Source organism: Haliaeetus albicilla, chromosome 20 (genome assembly GCF_947461875.1).
Source record: "Haliaeetus albicilla chromosome 20, bHalAlb1.1, whole genome shotgun sequence".
NCBI classification, from domain to species: Eukaryota; Metazoa; Chordata; class Aves; order Accipitriformes; family Accipitridae; genus Haliaeetus; species Haliaeetus albicilla.
Genome location: NC_091502.1, coordinates 25,669,317 through 25,692,345, shown reverse-complemented (window position 1 = coordinate 25,692,345; position 23,029 = coordinate 25,669,317). Strand labels below are relative to the sequence as shown.

Below are 23,029 nucleotides of genomic sequence, written 5' to 3'. Positions count from 1 at the left end.
CCTGTCATCTGCCCAGTAGGTCCTACTGTCTCTTAGAAGTGCATCCTGCCCCTTTGGGTTTTTTTTCCTTTGCTTTTTTGCAATGCTGAGCAAGTTCAGAGTGCAATAGGGCAGCCAAGGCATGTTTTCCAGCACTGGATGTGGGCAGCTGGGTGGGACCAGATAGATTACGCTTCCATGCTGCAGCATGGAAAAGACCCTGTACCTTTGTGTCATGGGAGAAACATTTTGTTGGCCAACATGGATCGCCACAGGTAAGCCCCATCAACGACCAATCTTTTAACAATGAACATTTTCTCCAATACCAGCTGCGGAGGGGTGAAATGATAAATCTCTGGACCTATAGCTCAGCTGAAACACTCTGAAGATCATATAGTTATGTGTGATCGATGAATGGATGAAGCTGGTGGGGAAGGGAAGGGGAAGGCAGGGTGGTATGGCAGGACATCAGAAAGCAGCACTGTTATTAGCATGTAGTCACAGGTGGAATAAATTCAGTAATTGATTTGTAAACCAGGCAGGGATGAGAAGTAGTACCCAGAAACGGTAAGGCAGAAAAGGGTTGGTGCTCCATGGAAGTCAGCAGAGCTATGTTGGACGAAAGTTTTCAAAATACACCCCCAATGCAGACAATTTTCCCTACGTTGGTGGGGATGTTATTGGAATATCCATTAAAAGAGAAAACATGATTAAAAATCAAAATTGCAGGTAGGAGCTTACAGACTAATTAAAAGAAAAAAGAGATGAAACTAAGATTAGGGTTCACCATTTAAAATAAAATTGTGCCCTCAGCCCTACTTTCGTCTCAACCCCACTTTCTCCAGATAGCCAATGCTTTCATCAATATAAAATCAGTGCTTTGCGCTTCCACAGACACTGCCAAGTGCTTGTTCAGCGGTGGCTAGGCTTGCAGCACACTGGAAGTGCTCAATGCAAGAGCTTGCCACCTCCTTTCAATGAGGATTTACAGGCCCTTGACCCCTCTCATGGGCCTTTCAGGTGGTTTTGGGCCAAAGCAAAAGCTGTAGGTAGTTGGAAAAGGTGTCTAATTAAGCAATCATCTCATCCACATCACCTCCCCTCCCTCCAGCTCTCGACGGGGCTCGGTTTCTGCTCCCTGACCCAGTGCGACGTGGACACGAGCAAGGTGCAGCAGCAGCCTGCGTGCACCAACCTCCTGCTAAGACACTGTATACGTAGAAAATAAAAGCAAACTACCTGCTCCGTCCACATGACTTCATTGTCCATCTTCACATTTGCAAAGGCTTAGCTCTCACGCCAGGCTAGTCTGAGGTTAGCGGCCATCTAAAGGGAGTCAGACTGTGACAGCTCAGTTGTCCCTACAGCAGGCATGGAAGTGGAGGCTCTAAGCAACACAAATCTGATTACGGTTGGAAGGGTGTTTCTTTCACTTAACTGTGCTTCTTATCGAGAAAACAAGGTCAAGGAGGTGGTATTCGTCTTTAGCATTTATTTATCATTGGAAAAAAAACCCCTTTGAGCAAGCAAAGATCACAAGCACGTCACAATCAATTGGCTATACATTAATTTGTGTGTGTGTGTGTTTGTGTGTGTCATTCTCATCAGAACAGCAAGAATGAAAAAGCACCACGAGGAGGTGTGCTTAACACATTACAAGAGACAATTTGTGATACGCAACCAAACCCAGGCCACAAAATATTAATTAGACACTTCCTATCTGCCTCCAAGAGGCAAGAGTTTGTGGAATTCATGGGAGCCATGTTTTCACACTGGACGCGTTGCAAAATGAAGAAGCGGGTGATCGGTGTGCAAAGCAGTCAGAAAACAGGAGCTCAGTCAGCAGTTAGCACCATTTTGCAGAAAGGAGTAACAGTACAATACAGTGAAAATGAGAAAGCAAGCAATAGACAGCATAGGAACTTTCACAGGGTAAAAAGCAAAACATTTCTTTTTTTTTTTCTTTTTACAAGGAAAGCAAAACTTATTACAAATTAGCGGTGAAACAGAATCAGCATTGTGGTAGCTGGAAACACAGAACAGCAGAGCACTCTTTCCCAGTGGGATCGACAAGCTCAGAGTCCAAAGTGAACTTGAAACGGCAGAGATTTGGTCTCCTTTCTGATAAACCTGAGTGGGTCGGATGGGCATAAAGTCTGTGGAAGGTAGAGCAATGCAGGATTTCACCCTGAGGCCTGACTCTGCTGCAGTTCCTGGCATTCAATGCAATGCTAAACTGTGTGCTTGGATGTATGCTGAGGACCTGGTGCACATGGAGCAAAGGCCAGGATTTATATCCCTATTTTGTTGCTGTCTGAGAGGGAGGTCCCCAGGTCCTACCGGTCTCCCAGGCTCTTTCTGCAAAGATTGAAACCTTCCAAGGATCATTTATCCCACCCAAAGAGAGGTGTCCAAAATAGGTCGCTCAATGGCCCTTGGAAAGTTCCTTCACTAGAAAGGGAATTTAGACCACTGGCTAGCTCTTCATACCTAGCTTTGTAGTTAGATGCCACCAAAAAACTTCACGCATTAAGGAAACATAAGGCCATGTTCTGACCACTCACTGTGCATGTTCCACTCAAACACAGTGATGGATACTCTTCATTGAGAAGAAGCAATCCTGAAGCCCTGGATGGTGAGGAGTTGATCCAGAGTCATGAAGATGCTTGGATTAGGTGGGCTGAGCATCTTAATGCTGTTCCTTGGGCAAAATTTGGTTACCCTTGAAGTCAAGGGTTAAATTCCCATTGAATTCAAGGTGAAATGGTGGCAAGCATGGTGTCTCTTTCAATGTGAAACTTAGGGCCAAAAAATCATAGGGCGAATTGTTTGGCATGGTCTTTCCTTATGTACAGTGAGATCGGTGTGTTGGGCTATTGGTAACTGTCTACGTGCCTTCCTGACATGTTCTGCCTGCTGAGACACGTCATCTTCACGGCTGTTGCTATATCCTGCGATAGGAAAGGACGTTACTGAAGAGTGTGACGATGCATGAAGCATCTAAATGCCAAGGAATCACACCAAGTCTTGGAAGCTCAGGCTTCTCTGGCCAGTTGTCCCTTGTGCGGCCGGGTGGGAAGAGCTGTGAGCGACACTCCTCTCCACCAGCTCACCGCAAGCCTTCTGCCGAGCTGCTCTGGAGACAGAGCTGAGCTTTGCACTCGAGCAGTGCTGCAGGGGCTTCTGAGCACTCAGAAAAGCAATGGTCAATATGGACAGGTCAGCGTCTCCATGGAGCATGCACATCAAAAAATGCACTACATTCGCAAAGATTTCCACAGTTTTACTTCCTGGAGGATTTCCCTGGTTTCCTCCTAAACATTGGAGGTTTAAATATATATATTTCTATATTTGAATATATATTTTCCACATACACAACCTGACTAGCTCATAGCACACAGTTCTAACACAGCTAAGCTTGGAAATACACCACTGAATTCAGAACACTACACTTACTTATACTCAAAGGTTTAGGCTGTTAGCGCAAGGCAAACAGGACAAATCACACAATACACTGAACTTGGCATTTATTCATTACTAAGGCCAGCAAATGTCACTATCTGTATACCACAGAGCTTTCCTCCTCTTTGGAAACTTTCTCTCAGCCTTGTAGTCCACCACTCATTTATGTTTCCAAAAGACCCAATTCTAATGGGGTGAGACCCCCAAAATGGGACTCCTCACCCTCCCGGCTCATCCCTTTTTCTGTTAGATAGTTTCACATCTCTAAAATATCCTAGCAGCAAGACTTTCCTCATCTGAACATCTCTACAGCAACACAGTTCTGATACTCCCCTCTTACACCACCTCCCTACCCTACTTCCCATCTCTCTTCGTTCTTCCCAATTGTCTGTTCTCTGAAAGTTTCAGGCTGGACTGCATGTTAGGGTAGAAATATTGAGCTGCAAAAATAAAGAAGAACCCTGCATCTTGACTTGCAGCTACTCTGCTAAAGGAGAGCTTAACAGCTCAGTTTGGTGGGATCAAGATTAATCCTCATGTATTTAGGACCCAATCCAGAAGTTAGGCACGTAAATTTGGATTGGGACCATACTTCTCCCAGCTCCCCTTGACTCAACGACCCAGAGTCTGGGGTATGCAGTGCCAGTCTGTTGGGCCAGGTCATACTCACTGACAAATGGTCCTGCTGTGTTTACAGCTTCCAAACTGGTCTTGCTGGGCATGGGATTTCCTAGAGTAAGAGCACAGTAAATAGGATTGAAACCCTGAGATCTTGCCTGGAGAGATTCTAGGGATCCCAGCAACTGGTTTATGGCCCTCTTAGGATGCTCACGAGCCAACATGAACTCCAACAGCTGGTAGAGTCAAAACAATGGGGGCTGACAGCTCTAGTCAACCTTGGTGACTCATTTCTTTCTACCCTTCGGAAGGTCACGTCTGCAAACTAAACCTCTTTCTGAAATCTAGCTCTGTCTACTGGCACCCCAGAAGTGAAGAAAGCAGACCAAGATTCAAAACAAACCCGGAATAACTAAAAAGATCCATAACCTAGGGGAAACAATAGGGAAGAACAGCCTGCTGATAACCTAGTCTGACCTGCCACATGCTTGGGAAGTCTTCACTGCTCTCTGTGCCTTCCCTCACTCCTTTTTTTTTTAAATCAAGGACTTCCAAGTGGTGTTGATGGATGAAGCTGCCTTGATGCAGCTAGACCTACCCCCTAGCTACCCTGGGGGAGGATTTGGCCCTTTATTTGCACAGGATCTCCTTTCCCGTTGCTTCTTGGAGCAAAAGTCCCACCAGTGTCACCAGGGGAAATTGCTCTTGACCACACCACTGATTCTAGCGGATTTACAGCAGATCCACAGCACCATGAATGAACCTCTGATCCTCTCTGCCTCCAAAAAACCTTCCACCTGCTGACACCAGTGGGAGACGGCCGAGGAACGGCCAACCCCAAAAGGGCCTCATGGGATGAGAGCACAGCCCCTTCATGGCTCTACGGGCACTTCCACGCCGTCAAAGCATTGAAGGACCAGGCCTGCGGAAAGGGACAGGCTGTTGGACGCAATCACGGTTGATTCATCACCTTCATCTCCTACGACCCCACTTGTGCATTCCCACGTCCCTCACTCTGTGCAGAGCCGTGTTGTGCAGGCAAAGCAGAACAACCTGACCTCAGAAACAAGGATTCCCTAATCCTCCTTGGAAATAAAACAGAAAAGCTTCTAATACAGTCAGAACAAAAAGCAGATTAGAAGCCTCTAATTAATTTTGTGGCCTTTATTTAATCAAAGGAAAAAAAAAAGGGAAGAAAGAAAAAAAGAAAGAAAGAAAGAAAAGGAAAAAAAGGAGGAAGAAAGTGCAGTGACATTTACTCTTTTGCCTCAGCCAGTTTATTGTTCATCTCTTTACTTTTCTCCTTGTCCTCTGGCTTTGCTGTGTTGGAGGTCTCGGCGCTCTTTTTCTTGGCAGCCCGGCCAGATGCAATCTGCTTGTCTTTGGCCTTTTTCAGGGGTTTATGGCTTGTTGTGGTCTTTTTTGGTTTGGAAGGCTTTACGCTAGGCTTTTCCACCTGCATGGAGGGCAACATGCAAAACGACAACACAGAGATAGAGAGAGAAAGAGAGACACAAGGACAGGTGGAAAACAGGATTTAGATCAGAAATGGCATGAATGTTACTTATCTACTCAGCTATGCCCTGCCACAAAGGGAGGGGAGCAGCCGGGGGCATGCTGAGTTGCAAACGGCCAACTCTCCTTTCACGGCGTTGATGCCCTGAAATCACAGCACCCCTGAAGCCAGCAGAGCCCATTGTATCCAGTCAGGACACAGCAGGGTAAATGGGAGAGGGAATATTATCAGTCATTTTATCAATTCCTCCATCTTTCTCGGACTTCAGGAGGGGCTTTGCAAGCCCACAGGGGATTGTCCTTCTCCGGATTTGAAGCAGAGAACTGATGCTCAGGACAAAGAGGCTGTTACAAATCCCACCTTTCTTGCAGGACATGACTCCTCAAGTCTGTTTGTTCCTTAACAGATTGCCACAATGGAGGAAAATCACTTGGGGATAGATGGGGTGCAGGACTCCAGTTGGCACCTGAGCAAAGGCCACAACAGTGTCTTGTACCCACCTGTTTCTACAGCCCCCAAAATAGGGAGGACAACTTCAAAATTAAGGAGGAACAGAAGCCTTCAGCTCCTCCATGCTGGCCCTGCCATCCCTCTGAGATCTCTTATAAGCTCTGGGAAGCACTTATAAACTCTGGGAAGGACTAATGGTCCTAGGTTTAAAATTGCACAGACTGACTCCTTTTATAAGCAGATCCTCCACTGCTCCTAGAAAACAAGGCTGGAAGACATTTCAGCCTAGGCCCTTCTCGACAAGTCCTCAATCTGATCAAAGCCAAAAGTGCTTACTGACAAAATCTGTGGAGCGCTCTGAATTAATTGCAGATGAGGATCTGGCTCTTACCATGTTGTTCCTGGGATAAAGTGTAATGTGGGGTGCCTATAGTTTTGGAGGGAGAAAGAGAAAGCTGTCTAGATAATCACCTGGGAAATGACAACGCAAAAACCTCTTCATCTGGGCCCTATCCTCACTTCTTTACAGTTTGACGTATTGTCTCCAAAGTGCATCAACCTGTACTAGAGCCCATAGAATCATAGAAGGGTTTGGGTTGGAAGGGACCTTAAAGACCATCTCATTCCAACCCCCCTGCCACGGGCAGGGACACCTTCCACCAGACCAGGTTGCCCAAAGCCCCATCCAACCTGGCCTTGAACACTGCCAGGGATGGGGCAGCCACAACCTCTCTGGGCAACCTGTGCCAGTGCCTCACCACCCTCACAGTGAAGGATTTCTTCCCAATATCTAATCTAGACCTGTCCTATTTCAGTTTAAAGCCATTACCCTTTGTCCTATCGCTACATGCCCTTGTAAAAAGCCCCTCTGGCTTTCTTGTAGGCCTCCTTTAGGTACTGAAAGGCTGCAATAAGGTCTCCCTCCTGGCTGAACAACCCCAGCTCTCTCAGCCTGTCCTCACAGCAGAGGTGTTCCAGCCCTCTGATCGTTTTTGTGTTCCCCCTCTGGACCCGCTCCAGCAGGTCCCTGTCTCTCCTGTGCTGAGGACCCCAGAGCTGGACGCAGAACTGCAGGTGGGGTCTCACCCGATCGGAGCAGAGGGGCAGAATCCCCTCCCTCGACCTGCTGGCCACGCTGCTGGTGATGCAGCCCAGGAGATGATTAGTTTTCTGGGCTGTGAGCTCACATTACCAACTCATATTCAGTTTTTCATCCACCACTATCTCCAAGGTGGATCCCCAGATGCACCCACTGCTCAGAAATGAAAATGCCACATAAGAGGAACGGCAGCAGGCAGTGTTGAGCCCAGCCTTACTGCGTTGGACAAGTCCCACCAGGACCAGTGATGGCCCTGGGTCCCTTCCGCCGCGTTTCTCACCTTTGGCGGTTCTTTGTAGGGTTCGCTGTAGAGAGTGCGTATCCTCCTGCGCTCCAGGAATTTGTTATCAGCTGGAGCAGGCTTACTGGTTTCCCCCTTGAATTGAGCACTGTAACTGGTTTCATGGGTCATTTTCTCCTCCGGCGGCTTGTACTGGGCCTTCGCTTTTATAGCTTTCACAGGTTTGACGTCTACCCAGGGTCTGAACTCGTTTCTGAAGATCAAAAAAGAAAGGGGGTTCAGGAATTAAACCAACAGTACAGTAGCGGTAATGTGGGAATGGAATCCCCCATTGCTCAACAAGGTCTATTTGGAAGGGCTTTAGCTGCCACCCAGTCAGGTTTACCAAAAAACTGGCTCCCAACAGCTCACTTTTTACCTCATCCGAAACCCACTGACACATTAGGAAAACCTCAAATGAAATTTGGTCTATTAAAATCAGCCAGTCCTGGGCACCAAACAATCTGCTAGTTGTGTGACAATGGTCACATGCCCTCGGCAAATCTGGCCTCAGATGTGACTGCGATGCTTTTTTGGAAAACATAAGATGCTTTTCTCTTTCTACAGCTTCACCTCTGCACTGAAGCTACCTGCAAGCAGTTCCTGACTCTTGCAATTACAATACAAAAGAATATTTAGAAAGGAACATCAAAATTCATATTCTGCAACTCAACACAGGACACACACTTCTCGGCAAACTTCCCTGAAGGCAAGTGAGCTGGGGGATTCAGAAGTGTAAGGAGCCAAGATTTCCAAGATGCCCCTTACCCATGCCTGTAAGTAGTGAATTGTATCATTTCACCTATATTGCACCAAATTACGCACAACAGTTTGGTTAATTCTGTAAAGGATTAGTTTAAGATAAAACTGTCTTAGACGTAAACTCAAGCAGAGTAGGAAATGCACAGTTTATCACGTATTGTGAGCTATGGCTTCTCTTTATTAGCTGATGGGGAATTTCCGACTTACTGAAAAAATAATAACACCATCTTTCATTTCTTTTGGACAGAGCTGCAACGTTTTTGAGCAAAAAAACCCCAAACACATTTCAAAGATTTTTAGCATCTGCTGGACACATTGTGGTTCCCATCCACAGACTCCTCCTCTTGCATTTTGTAGTTCTTCCCAACAAAGCACCAACATCTTTCCAGTTTTGAAGCAAACCAAACTGCCGTTCATCTGAGAATGGGGATGGAGAAACCCCAAGTGTGTTGCTACCTTAAACAGGTTGTGCTCATAGTCCTAGGCAGTGTTTAGACCCTTAAGACTCCAACGCAAGCTAGGAGCTGTCCCAACGGTGGTGATCCAAGCCCTCCACAAAGGGGTGAATTTTCCATGGAAATCAAAGCCCTTGTCTTAATTTCAGGACCTGTAAGGCAATGGGACCACTAACTTGCAGACCCTGTTCCCCCCCTGCCCTGTTCCACTCAACCACCTTTGGGTTGTGTTACTTGTTTTCAGCCTGGTTTATTAGGGAAATGAACTCTGTGTGAAGGTACTGCCAGTCAATCCCTTCCCATAATAGCTTTGAACATCTTAATCAGCTTCAACCAAATTTGACAAATGGTCATGGAGATATTCGGCTTTTACTTTTATGAAGATAAGCAGTTGGACTAAGTCCAGAGACTCAGGAAAGCTTCAGTACGGACATGCACGCTTCATCGGTCATCAGAGGATCTGCTTAGACAGGGAGGCTAAGCTGCAGAAGTCCATCTGTTGTCCTCAGGGACCAGTAGTAAATGGTCCCTTCACGTGTAGGCTCAGTGCAGCTCTCTGCCCACCCAGTACTACATTTCCCATTCACATAACCCCACTGCAAAGATGGAAAATACCTTTCCCTTCCAAAATAATTGCGGGTTGCAACAGCCTCCTGGGTGTGTTTCTCCTCCTAAGAAAGACACCTATATTAAGGTCTCACCAGATCTGCAGGGTGACTGTGTCCTTGTGGTACTCAGTGTGGACTGGCCAACACAGTCAGTGGAGCTTGGAGAGCCCTTCACCCTTCCCTGTCCCAAAGATGGGTGACTGCTTTAGGATGAGCTGAATGCCTCTTTGGGCTCTGTTAACTGACTAGATCTCCACTGATAGGAATACAAATATCTAGCACACGTGAAGACACTCAAACATACATCCCTAAATGTAGGTATCGTTATGAGTCAAACCCCACCTCCAACTCTCCATCCTTTCTTATTGTTGATTCTATCTACATCTACTTCTTATTTTCCCTGAATTTCTTCATTTCCCTCCCCCTCTTTTACGATTCAGCCCTTCCTGGGCTTGGATAATAGTGCCTGTTTGAAGGATGCTGTTCTTCATGGAACTGAATGAGCAATACATGAATGGGCTCATTTGTGTCCTCTTGGTTCCTGTTCACTGAATGTCACCCATTTGTTCACAGATATTTCTCTGCAGTCCATTGCTAAAATATCCCTCCTGCATGAAGAGCTGAGAGAAAGGAAGAGGAAAGAACTGGATTAAAGATGTGAACACGTTACTGACAAACTCAAAGTTCAACCCGAGCTCCTCAGACAATAAGAGGCTTCTCCCTAGGATCCACTTTTGCTCCAAAGTAGACTATATATTTTCAACTACTTTCCAAAGGAAATAAAATAATGCACTAATTCTCTCCACCAATGTCTATCTGTCACTCAGATCCCTCCCTAGCATCTTCTAAACCTGTTAGCGATTTTCTATCATATTTGTGGCAGAGGTAGAAATCTCAGAGGTGAAAATCACACCACCTTTCCTCAAAATCAGCGAGTGGGCACAGGAGGAACATCCAAATGGTGTTCTTCAGCTGAGGGAAAGACAGGTAAAGTTCATTTTCTTACTTATTGTAGGGCCGGCTGCCCAACCAGCCCACATGGACCACCATAAGCACAGCTTGCATCTACAGAACCAGAGACAAAGGATGGAGGCTGTAGTAACATGCACATAGGTGCTGGACTTTAAAGATGGAACACAAACCAGTATTTATTCATTCTGTTGCTCATAAAATGCTGGTTAATATGGAGGTGAGCTTTGAAGCAGCGTGATCGTATTTGTTACCATAGTGCCTGGCAACCTCATTATGCATCACATTATGCAAACATACAGAAAGAGACAGGCTGCTCCCTGAAAAGCCTGTGATCTCTGTAGACAAGGCAGACACATGAGGTGGGGAAAAGGGAGAAAAAAGCCTTGTGCTACCTGTGAGCCGACAGGGAATGCACTTCTGCACTCCCATAGGCTGGGTGCTGAAATGCTAAAGCGAGAGATCGTGCAATAGAGCTGGGCTGTTAATGCAACAACCAATCTCAGCTGACTGTTAAAAATGAGCATGAATTCCTCTGCTCTTCTCCATCCTTGCTTTGCTGGTCTTAATGCAGATGTAACAATTCTGTGAGTACTCAGCTCCCCTGTACTTGGCGACAGGACCCTTGACTACCCTGCATCTCCCAAGATGAGCCTGGCTTTGCAGGCAAAGGATAGACCAATAGCTGTTCCTAGGTGGATGCATGCTGATGCACTATGTCCACTGGCTCTGAAATAGCTCACCCACGATCTTCTCTGGAAGTGGAGGATAGAAGGCTATTAATCTTGAAATGTTTTACAGTGTTGACTAAGAAGTTGTAAATACCAGGTATGTCACATGGATTCAGTGCATATCTAGAAATAACAGGTTGCCCAGAGAGGCAGTTGATGCCCCATCCCTGGAAACATTCGAGGTCAGGTTGGACGGGGCTCTGAGGAACCTGATCTGGTTGAAGATGTCCCTGACCATGGCAGGGGGGTTGGACTAGATGACCTTGAAAGGTCCTTTCCAACCCAAACCATTCCATGATTCTATGGTTCTATTCTAAATCCTTTTCAGGCAAATGTGCGTGATTTCACATCACCAGCTATTACACTAGAGCCAGTCCCTTCAAGCATGTAAGAGAGCATGGGCCACGTTCATATGGAGTCCTACCTATGTCCATATGGAGTTCATATGGGATGGACCAGCTACTCCCTACTGTGACCACGCTCAAGCACCCAGTGTGCCAAAATCTCCACATCTATTTATCCAGAGCTTGCAGAGGCAGTAGAAGAAGAGACTCAGACCATTTACTACTGCTACGTCTGCTGCAGCAAGCTGATCTCAGTGCCTGGTTTTGATATTCAGGCAACACATAAACTGCAAAAAAAGTGTCACTAGAATAGACACAGGCTATTCTGTACTGGTTGCATCAGTGCCCAGAAATTCAACTTACCATGGTTAATTAGCACGAAAGTGCTAATTCCTAAATCTCTCTGTCTCCACCACAGATGAGAGAGGGAAAACAGCCCATTGGGAACTGCCCTTGGAATATGCCAGCTCCTGAAGCCAGTCCAACAATTGCTTGGAAAAGTACTAGTTACCCTGGGCCAAAAATGTAGGCAGGAGTGTGCTAGCAACTTCCCAGCCTGGATCACCACATTTGAGTGCCAGGCGCGTTGAATTTACTAATGCAAACTATGAATGAGGAGGCAGGTGCCCTGCTTGGGGTTTGCGTCTCTATTAATTGTAGGGATGAGAGGGATGTCTCACGAAGGTGACCTAAATCCCTCTTCCATCAAAAGTCTGTCTGATACGGTCCTACGTCACCATGAGGTCATGTTGTCCAAACAGCGCACAGCATGGCTACACCCTCTCAGGGCAGTCGCACGGTGCTATCTGGAACTCGCCTGGTGCTCCAGGATATTTATGTCACTCAGAGATGCTGCTTTATAAATTGATATACTCCTTATATGCAGCAAAGGAGTGAGAGAAAAAGCAGCAGCTTTCAGAATTGATTTTTTTTTTTTTGTATTCTGGGATTACTAAAAATATCTGTTCTCTAAGGTATTGTATTGGTTGCTCCTGTAACACTAAAACTAACCCTGGCTTGGGGACCCCCCTGCAGTTCTGAGACCTCCCTCATTACTATTTAACATCCCAAGGCCAATTTGTGGGGAAGGTGCCCAAAAATTACAAATTCCGTCTGCAATCTGAAACAAGCCCTGAAAAAGTTCCTGTTTTGAGAACAGCCAGTCATAGCGGCGTCTGGACCACCACAGACTGCTCCACACAAAATTAGCTCTGAAAGTATTTCAGGAGCGTGCTAGACACCATCCTAAAAGAGCCCAGCCTCAAAGCTCACCTAAAACCCGAGCAAAAGCCTTTGCTCACGCTGCTCGGGTGAGTCATGGGCATGGACTAGCACCAGTATGGACATACCCCAGAGGCACAGCTTAGTCCAGCTCTGTAATTCTTTATCTAAGGGATTTCCATTGCTCTTAATTTTGCTGAGGAAGATTTTAAGAATTGCTACCTTGGCATGAAACAGACGGGTTGAACTGAAATAGCAGCAAATTACACGTCTCCCAATTTTCTGCCTAGCTCTGGTCCCAGCCTTACAAAGAATAATTAGAATCAGTCGGGAATCCAGTGCTGACCTGAAATGGAAATGGAAATGAAACTCAACAAAAAGGAGTATATGAGGCATCAGATGACCTTTTGCAAGCCAAGCCCAACAGGAAAAACTCCCAGTGAAGATAAAGGGAGTTTAGCCATCTACAGACCTGACGAGAACATAGGGCTGCATAGGATGGGGCAGACGCCGTGCAAATTAATAGGTAGTAGATCTTCTTATACGATGACAGTAGCCTGGGGAGGTGGTGGCCTGGTCTATATCCATTAAAGCCAAGAGCTGCTCACCAGTGGATACCACAGTGCTCTCGCATGAGGCTTCATCCACCCTCTTTATTGTAATTGCATTTTCCCCTTGGCTGAGGATTGCTAAGGTGGTTGCAGGGGAGGGTGACCTTAACATCTTCCTCCACCCCTGCCAGGGGCCATGGGGTTGATGTGAGCTCCAAGCTGTGGCATGCAGCCGTCTCTGGAGATGCTCGCCAACACTCAGGTAGGCACTGATTGCCTTCATCTATTGATGCCAGAGCAAAGCCAAGAGGGGGAAGGAGGGGGAGACAGAGCCAGGTTCAACCACTTCAAAGCTTCCACTTACGCTGAAGGACTTTGAAGAGCGGTTACGTTTGTTCAGAATCAGCTGGATTCTGCTGACAGCAGTTTTACCGGCACTGAGCCACCCAATTCCCTCATCGTGACGTGCACATATGAAATAATGAATGGCGCAGAAAAGGGAGACCAGGAACTTCAAGGTGGAGTCCTGCACAGAAAGGATATTTCTAGCTTAATTTAAAAAACTATGGCTCAACCAAAAATGAAAAATATTCAGATTTTTCACTGGAAAAAAACCAATCCTTTATGAAATGTTTGGCCTGAAATGTTTCATTCATTCTGAAATTAATGTTTAACTTTCTTTTTCAGTTTCTTTAATTCTTTTCCATCCATTTTTTACTTATTCTACTCAGGACAACATGAAAGGACTATGCATGCCCTTATGAAGCAAAACATCAAAACCTGCTTCACAAGGAATATTTCAGAACATCACATTTCTCCTTAATATCCCTCTAAACAAAACAGCAATGAAAATATATATATATTGGCCAAACTAAGTAGCAAATTTGTCTGGGATTTTCAAACTATTTCACCTTTCTGGAATAAAGCATCATTTGCTCCCAAATATTCTCCAGCTCCCTTTTCCCTCTTAATGCAGGAAAAGAGATGTTCAGTGAAATGAAACATTGGGAAACCCAAAATCAATGATAACGCCTGGTCAAACTCTGGAACTCAATGCCAAAGGAGGTCATTTAGGTCCAGGGTTTAACGAGATTTAATTGTCATGGCTGCTTAGATGGATATTGAGAATATTCAGAGGTATCAAAGGAAATTTCAGCAACACATCCTCGAGATAATCATTACCACTGCTCTTCAGCATTTAGCTGTCCTCTACAAACTATAGGCCAAAGCAGGAGCTATTCCACACTGTAGGAATCTCCTCTCATCTCCCTCCGGTTGTCTGGTCCTGGCTGGGAACAGCCATAAGATATTGGACTAGCTGGACTGCGAGCAAATTCTGCTCACAAAGGCTTGCTCATATGAGGAGCATGCACATGTTTTGATCATAAAGCTGTTCTCTTTGCTAATGTGAACAGAAAAGTTCCATTTGGGCTCAATATAAACAGGCTGTGTATCCTCCTGCAAACGCAATTAATTTTAAAGATAAGCCTGATCAATGGTTACTGTTCTGCAAGAGCCAAAGCATGACTCCTAAGACATTTTCAGCAATAAAGGAACACTGCCCCATGCTGAGGTCCCTCGTGCAATAGTAAATGGCACAATGTGTTCTTGCCTTCCCAGAGAAATAAGTCTAAACTCCTGCACCTGGATGATTCCTTGCTGCTTCTGACAGCCTGACATGTTACTGCAACACAGTGTGTCCCCTGCACCCCAAGACAGTGGCTTCGACCATTTCATCCCATCTCCCACCCCAGTCCCCTTTAGTTAAAAGGTCAATTCCAACCAACTGCTATTGCAATGCTCTTGTCCACATACAAAATTTGCCATCGCAAGCGCAAGAACTACCCCCTCATTGTCTGCTGCATCAAGTGCCCTGTCTCCAGCTCCTACGTGGATGCTTAATGACAGCTTTACCCTCTAATGCTCATGCTATTATCTTGTACACAATAATTTACTGTAAAGCTGCACTGAGACTGTGAATGGTATAATGAAGCTCCTGGTGCCCGAGATTATTTTTTCCCAAACATTAATAATCAACCTCTAAGACATGCACACACACACACATACACATACGTACAGAGAGCAAGTCAGTTTGGATGAGCCGATATTTAATTGCGTGCAAAGACTAAAACAATGTGATATATTAATGCATGAATTTGAAACTTGGACAATGCACAATGGTGTAAGTGTGAGCAGGGTGGGGAGGGACCAGTATCTGTGGACATCCCTGGTTAGGGCCCATCAACTACAGCACTGGCATAGAAGAGGAGGAAAGTGCTGAGCCTTCAACGAGGCGACTTTAGCACTGGCTGAAGCAGGCTATGAGCAAGATATGATTAATGTACCGAAGAGGATGAAGTCAAGTCATCTGGCAGAGCAGAACCATGCTGTGATCCATTAATAAAAGCTGCTTGAGTCAGCAGCCCACAAATCATGGATATTGCACTGCCTGAGGGCCATGGAGCATGGCCTTCCAAGGAGGCAGAATTATTGCACATGCTGTCATGTCTCAAACGTCACAAATACCTGACTGAAGATGACGGTGAACACTGCAGAGGGCCAAGGAGCTGAGAAAGCAACGCAGTTGTGGGAGAGTAACCCCAAGAGTAACAGCCCTGCCACTGCTCCTGTCCCAGTACAGCGAAAAAGGCGAGTTGAGGACCATCCATGAGGAACAGCCAGCCACTGGGATACTGAGCAGCTTGAAGAGGTCCATGTATGACAGGAAAGGGTGAGATAAATCCCCACGCTCAGACTAGGTGGCACGTCTGGGCACCTTGGACACACAAAGTCCACTTTGTGGACCTCAGGGTAAACACCAGCACCCCCATGATCATCTCCTTTCCTTCCACTGCTACCTTCACCTTAGCTCCACTCTTGTGCTCCACCAACCCTGGGGAAAGCACAGTCTGGGCCAGATAAAGGGCATCCATCAGCATCTGCTACAGCCCGGCAGCCCAAGGTCCCCCCTACCTCCTGGTGGCTGAATACCCACCACAGGGAAAAGCGTGGACTCTCAGGAAGATAACACTGGGAGACCCCACTGCAGAAATGCCAGAAACCAGGGAAAGGTCCACCTGGAGATCTGAAGAGAGGTTAAACCCAACAGCAGTGACACCTCAGGAACCCTCCTGGTGTGAAGCACAACCCCATGGAGGTTTGCCAGTTTATACCTCTCTGATTTTCCCTTGATGTTATAAGCTTATGGGTCCTGCTGATGAAGGGACACACGTTGGCCATTCCATACAGAAGGCGCTGTGCTTTCTTCGTACATGCTGAAGGCTGTAAAGTTGGTGAATTCAATGTTGGTGTCACCAACGAAGCCAGTCGATGCAGCCTGTTAGGGAAGCTCCCAGGGTGAGTGATCACAGCCTGACGTTTCTGAGCATGCTTGCAGAAACAACCCATCTGTAAATGTCATGTCCAGCCCTGGAAAATGGGTCAGGGCCAGGTCGAAGCTCTGCTAACATCCCATTTCATGGCCTGTAGGTCTATTCTCCAGCTGGTTGGAGCAAGAGCAGTGCCTCATCCCCCTTGTCCTCCAAATGGGCACATGACTAAAATTTGCCACAAGGTTAAACAAAGCAAGCAGCTCGTGGCACGGATGCTTTGACACAAAAGCATCTTTATCGACAGGGTGCTGTAGCAAGATTTGGACTGGGAGAAGTATTGCCACAGGCAGATCTGGATGGGTTGCAGAAACCTGAACAGGGGGAGGAGAGCCAAAGTGCCAAAGAGCATCATGTAGCTGACTCCCTTGCAAGATGACATGCACAACTGCATGGCTACATCAAGGTATGGAGACATGAATTAACTAGGCTCACCCATTAAGGTCCCAGAGGGAAAAAGCCTTGAGAAGAAACCTTTGTATTACGAAAAGTGGAAGAACTTGCAAAGACAACACAGCGTTGTAAATTCTGCTCTTCTTCAAGTGCAAAGATTTTTCAGTGCAATTCATGCTGAGTGCAACGAACTTATTCAAACATTCGATGGGATACAGAGAAACCGGCAGCTGCCTGCAGCGATGCTGCACGCTGGGTCTGTCTCCAGCTAAAGTCTGCCTGCCTCTGCCCATCCCCATCCCCATGCAAAACAGCACGCTGAAGCTGTGCTCGGCTGGTGGCCTCGTGAGCCTTTAGCTCCCGTGGGATTCTTGGTGGAGAGATGTTTTCAGCACCTTGTTTCAAGTGTCTGAAGACACAAACAAGAGATGAATTAAAAATGCATTATTTCAGTTCAGCAGAACACTTGAGCACATGCACAGTGGCTCTTTGCTGCTCCTGACATGTAAATATGGGCAGAAATGAATCAGAACTTGGTGGACCACACTCCAAAAGCTATATGTGAAGCCATGATGTGACTTGTAAGAGGGGAATCTGGTGCAGCAAAATGTGCTAACTAAGGCTGGGGAAAATGAACCTTTTTAAGTCAAATGAAGCAACCGCATTTCACAAACTCATAGTATGATCAGACCACCCCAGAGATCCAGCAGCGGGATGGGGAGAGAATCCAAAGGCATCACCTTTCAGCAACGACCGGCCAGACAGTTACAGAACTGAAGAGCTGCCGCCCAAGGAGAAGGACAGTGCATCTCACTGACCAGCACTGCTGGCAACAGCTCTGGTCCAAATTGCTCCATTCACACTGCTGGGGGTTTTCACGAAGACCATTCTACCCTCGTAGTGCTGGGCAGGGACTGCTGGGGAAACCCTCCCGCCTTGACTTTCCTGGAAGCTCTGGTGTGAAGCCGCTCGAGCTCGTTGCCAGCTCCTGTTCCCCAGATCCTGGCCCTTCTCCAACCTGAGGATGCTTTAGTGATACTGCAGTTCAGCTGCATAGGAACCGCAAGGTCTGCCCTTGAGGCAAAAGATGGAGATGGGTGGTGCTGCGGACGACAGGTTAGACTTTGTCTGAATTTGTTCAATTATCATCCAAATCACGGATGCAGAAGGATGGGTCTCTCTGAAGGAAGGTTGGGACATAGCTGTTTGACATGAAATAGCTCTTCTGTCACAGCAATGTTATTCGACTAGCTGTATTTTTCTGCTCCCTTCAGGGGATCATTACTTCCCTTCTTTCTCTGTTTCTAATGCAGCTCAAAATCAGTGTTGCTTTTGATTTCATTTCTAGTCTCCATGACAGTGTAATTGCTCACCCTGGCACGGGAGTAGAAATAGATTCAGCAGTAAAGGGACTAAAGGAGGAAGGTGGTGAAACTTAAATGGCAGCTATTGTTTTGCCACTGCATTGATGACTATTATTTGCTCCTCACTGTAGTAGCTACTATATGACTGTATCTGAATATCCTTCATATGGTGATTGGGCACCGGGTGTCCTAAAACTTAATCGTACACATGAAAAATGAAGACGCTAGTTAGTCACAGTCTGAGTTTCAGTTAATATATGAAAGCAATTCTGGTGTGGGCTTTAATAGAAGACCTAGTCACCTGATTTCAAAAGGTTTACACGTCCAAGATGGCAACAAGGCAAATGCTAGGAAAAGGGACATCATGGATCAGGATCCCCATGAACATTCATGGGGGAGGCATTGAGGAACAAGCACCATGACCACTAAGTAAAAGAGCAGTAAGCCAAGCCCCATGGCAAATGTAGGGCCCAGAATATGTGGCATTCTGTTTTTTTCTTGCACTGGGCTGGAGCAGTAACATGCTGCTGAACATCCAATGCAAAGAAAATCTTGAATACCACATATTTCTTCTGTACATACTGCCCACAGCAGGTGAATACATGGTCTAACCCTGCCGTCTCCTGGCAGCATCCCCCCTCCACCTTCAACGATCCTGCAGAGCTGATGGAGATACTGATGCAAGGTCACAGCCTCAGCTGCTGCTCACACCGATGGACGTGTCTCCTAGACAGGATAGAGAAGCCTGCAGCTCAGCTTAGAGGCCAAGCAACAAGGATGGCCTCTTATTTTCTGTTAGACCACTGCAACCTGGGTGTTGTAACAACCAGGTTATCTCCCAAGTGATCTCACACTTGAACAGCTCAGAGCCTCCAAGCTAAAATACCGCCTGTGAAAGCAAAGCACACACATATGCTTAGGCTCCAAAGACATGCAATTTTATCCTATTTTAGTCGACAAAGTAAAATATAGAAAATAACATATAATCCTAACGTCTTATATATACATGCTTTGGATCCATAATATCTTATTCTCAGAAAAGGAAAGCGAATTCAAATCCATGACACTTTATACATCACCCATCCGCAAGGCATGTCTGCGAGTTGCATCCCTGCTTCACACAGGTTTGTCATTTCCCATTGACGGGTACAGTTATTTTTTGCAAGAACTACTCTGGCGGAAATCCCTTGAATCCATCAGCTGGGGTACCAGATCCAACACGATGAATATTTCACAGCAAACGGTTCTGCAGCTTGATGAGCTGCATTTCCACTGTGTCCCAAGCGTGTAACACAAAGCAGGTGAAGTCAGGCATAGGGAGACATGCTACACACCACATAGGCAGTGTGACAACCACACAGCCTCAAATAATGCCATACAGAACGTCGATTAACCTACATTTGGTCAATCACCTGCCTCTGCCATGCCTATGTGTGTGTGTGTGTATTTGAGCTCGTGCTATTTCTTTACAAGATTTTATATATATATATGGAATCTAAAGTATTTTTTTAGCATTCAGAAGTGACAAGCCAGTTGCTGGCTTTGACAGAGGGCAGAATTCTGCTTTTCATTTTATGCCTTTCTGTACAACACACCCATTCAGTGTTTCTTTAGTTGAAATTAAGAGGTTGTAATTCTTTTTAACTGGAAGAACCATACTGAGCTGGGTGTGAACTAAGTAGATGAAAGAAAAGAGCTGAGGCTTGAGCAAGGATCTTAAGGATTACTGGGCTGAGGGAAAGCAATGAAAGGCCGAGTCGGATTTCCCCCCCCATCTTTACCCTTAATACTGTTTTATTTCAAGGGCTGCAAAATCTAGATGAAAATTTGATTTGTGCTGTGGACCATAAGGTGCAGAGCTCCTGCTCCAGAGTTTGCGTGACATATGTAGAATTACTGGGGAGGAAACACAGGGAAATTACACTGAAATTGCCCTGGGTGCTGCAGGGAAGGTTGCTTTAAAAGCACCACGGAAGGACTAAACTGGGCTGAGCAGATGGGCAGACAGTTTAGGGGGACAGCGTGGGATAACTGGGAGGTAGGAAGGCTTCTTTGGAAAGAGGAAAAAGCTTAATATGCCCATGCATCTTTTTAAGAAACCATAAAACACACCACCACAAGTCGCCGGGGCTGCACGGGTGTAACGGGGAGCAGAATTAGGTCCACTGAAGTGTATCGCTTTTAACAGTGTAATACTCAAGACCATGCCACCTCCAGTTAACCCATCTTTCTTTAGAAGCTATCCCTGCCTGCAGGAGGCACAAAAGTAGAAGAATTGTAGGAAATGAGAAAATCAGTGTAGAAAATGCCTCCATTCCCCCACCCCACCTCTGCAAGCTTGGGAAACCGTCCGCATCACTTGTGCATCAATAACGAGGTAATGGGGAGGACTCGTTGACTCCAGCTCCCCAACAACTGGATTAGTCCCATGATACCAAATCGGTAAATACTGGGACCACCAAAGCTGTCTCAGGGGAGTCTGGGAAAGAAACAGCACAAGGCACTGGAGCAGATGGCTATATTGTGAAATCTCCTCCTAATTAGGTAAAACAAGGACTGATGTGAGTGAACGAAGCAATTACTGGTCACTGCTGGTACCACGCTATCCACACGAAAGCCATCATGAAATAAAAGAGGATAAGGAGGACTGTCGGAAAGCTTTATATGGGAAATGGTGAGAAAGTAGGTTCTGGAAAAAGGTTATTTTATAATTAATTGGTTTTTTTCAAGGGCTTCTCTAGTGCTTGCCAGGAGTGGGAAGCCCTGAAAGCAAAGCACACACAAAATGGGTTGTGTCTTTACTTCAAAGGTGCTCGTGTTCAGAGGCCCCTCACTGTGCTTGATCAAAAGCATCACTTCGAGCGCACTGACACGATCGGCGAAACACACCATTCGCACCTGTGTGATGATGGCCCTGTGCTACCAAGGCTACCAAGGCACCAGCTCTGCTCCAAAGGAGAGGTGTGAAGGTGAAAGGATCCCCAAAATCAGAGTGTCTGGAACGTAAAGGCAGGGCACGCAGCAATAAGCAGCATGCAAAGTGTAGGATCTACTCCCTTTGGAGGAGAAAGTGGAGTAGAGATGTGGTTTTCTGTTTCCAGACGCAAGGAGCCCGTGTGTAACATGCGCTGGGGAGCTAAAACCAAGAAGAGATGAAAGAAAATCCCAGGGTATGTGCACGGCTGCCTGTGCCAGCAAAGGGGATTTAGAAATGCTGTGTGTAGAAAACGAAGCCCAAAGAGCTGCACAGGCTGGGACAAAACCCCAGAAACACCTGAGAGACTCGGAGACCATTCCCATTTTTGGGAGCATCTTACATCAATGTGGTTTTGGAAGCCGACGGGATGTTACCACCCAGGGGTCTGATGTCCTGGGGTCTTTCGGCACCTCCAGACCCAGCCTGGAGCATCTGGAGGAGGTTGCAAATGGGCCACTTGCTTAGACACAGTGCTGCATCGACGCTCATGCGTGCAGAGACACCCGGTCTGGCGGACGATGCCATCATAATGTGGCTGTAAATAGCCCTAAAAATATGTCTGGATCATGGAAACCCATTTCCCAAGAAAGATATTATTAGCGTCGGACTGAATAAAAATATCCCTCCACTGCATGCTCTCTGCAAGCATCTACAATCACAGACCTACCTGCCAAAACCCAAACCCAGCTGCCAGTGCGCAAGCATGTGCACTGCAATCCCTTCCCTAAAGCACAAAAAAAAAAAAAAAAAAAAAAGCTCCCAGGAAGTAAATTTGGGGGCTAAAAATTAAAAACGTCAGTTTTATAACTTTTCTGCAAAGAACTGGAAGGAGGATTTGTTATTGCCAAGCACTTTTGTGTGCGCAGCAAATGTTTACAGCCTCTCTGAGCCATTTGTATCCACTGGGTAAATAATATGCATTTGGAAATGAGATGACCTGCAAATACTTCTTCTTTTGGAGCTGCTCCAAGCTTAATCGAGAAATAAAACATGCTACGGACAAATGTATTAAGCAGGTACTTAATTGAGAGACAAGACAAGAGAAGGCGGCACTGTTCTTGTCTCCCAGGCAGAGCATGCATGTTTTAAACACACTCCTAGATTGATATTTATTGCAACCGACAGAGCAGAAAGGCTCAGAAAAAGCACTCCTTCCCCTCCCATAAATAATTCACCCCTTGTAACAGTTCATGAAATGTTTATATTAAGTAATAATTAAATACTGCATTACAAAAAATAACTAACATTCCAGCCACGAGAAAAATCAACGCGAAGGAGGGCGGGGAAAACGATTGCCTTGAAGCCGTCACGTTGGGTTTTCTCTGCTGAGAGCAAAGCTAAAGCAGTTAACAGGGGCGATTCTTGGCTGCACTCGATGCTCCCTCTGCTCTGTTGGATCAAATGCTGACCCTGCCCGAAACGACAGGGCTTTTTCCATCAATCTCTGTGATATTCACACGGAGCCTGCTCTCGTGTCCGTGCAAGCTCTCCCCACGCGGTGGTTTTCAGCCAGGCAGGGCAGGGTCAGCAGTCCCGTATTAACCTCTGCCATCGAGCGATGATGCTTTTGACTTCAAATCACCAGCTATGCATGCATGTTAGCAGGCTTCGAGCCCACTAATGGGTGATTTGGTCTCGGTCACAAAGACACATAAGGCCTGATACGGGATAAGACTCCAACAGTTGGATCCCAACATAGGATAAAGGAGCGGGAGCTTGGCAGGGGGGAGAGAGGGTAGTGGGGTAGTGATTGAGGATCAGCAGAGGCCATCAAGGTAATATGAATCAAATGTCATCACGCATACACCCAGGCATCTTTTATTAAAACTGTAATAGCTTGATCCAACCTGTGCCCTGGGGA

General features: G+C 46.3%; 1 protein-coding gene across 1 annotated transcript in view; it reads right to left on the bottom strand.

Annotated features, from left to right (window-relative positions):
• MAP6 (microtubule associated protein 6) overlaps positions 1 to 23,029 on the bottom strand; it is a 43,346-nt gene that overhangs the window by 7,846 nt on the left and 12,471 nt on the right. The window contains exons 2-3 of the mRNA XM_069808630.1: positions 7,405 to 7,618; positions 5,319 to 5,515 (exon numbers count right to left, since the gene is read on the bottom strand). Coding sequence (XP_069664731.1) covers positions 5,319 to 5,515; positions 7,405 to 7,618 — 411 coding nt within the window. The remainder of the gene's footprint in view (positions 1 to 5,318; positions 5,516 to 7,404; positions 7,619 to 23,029) is intronic.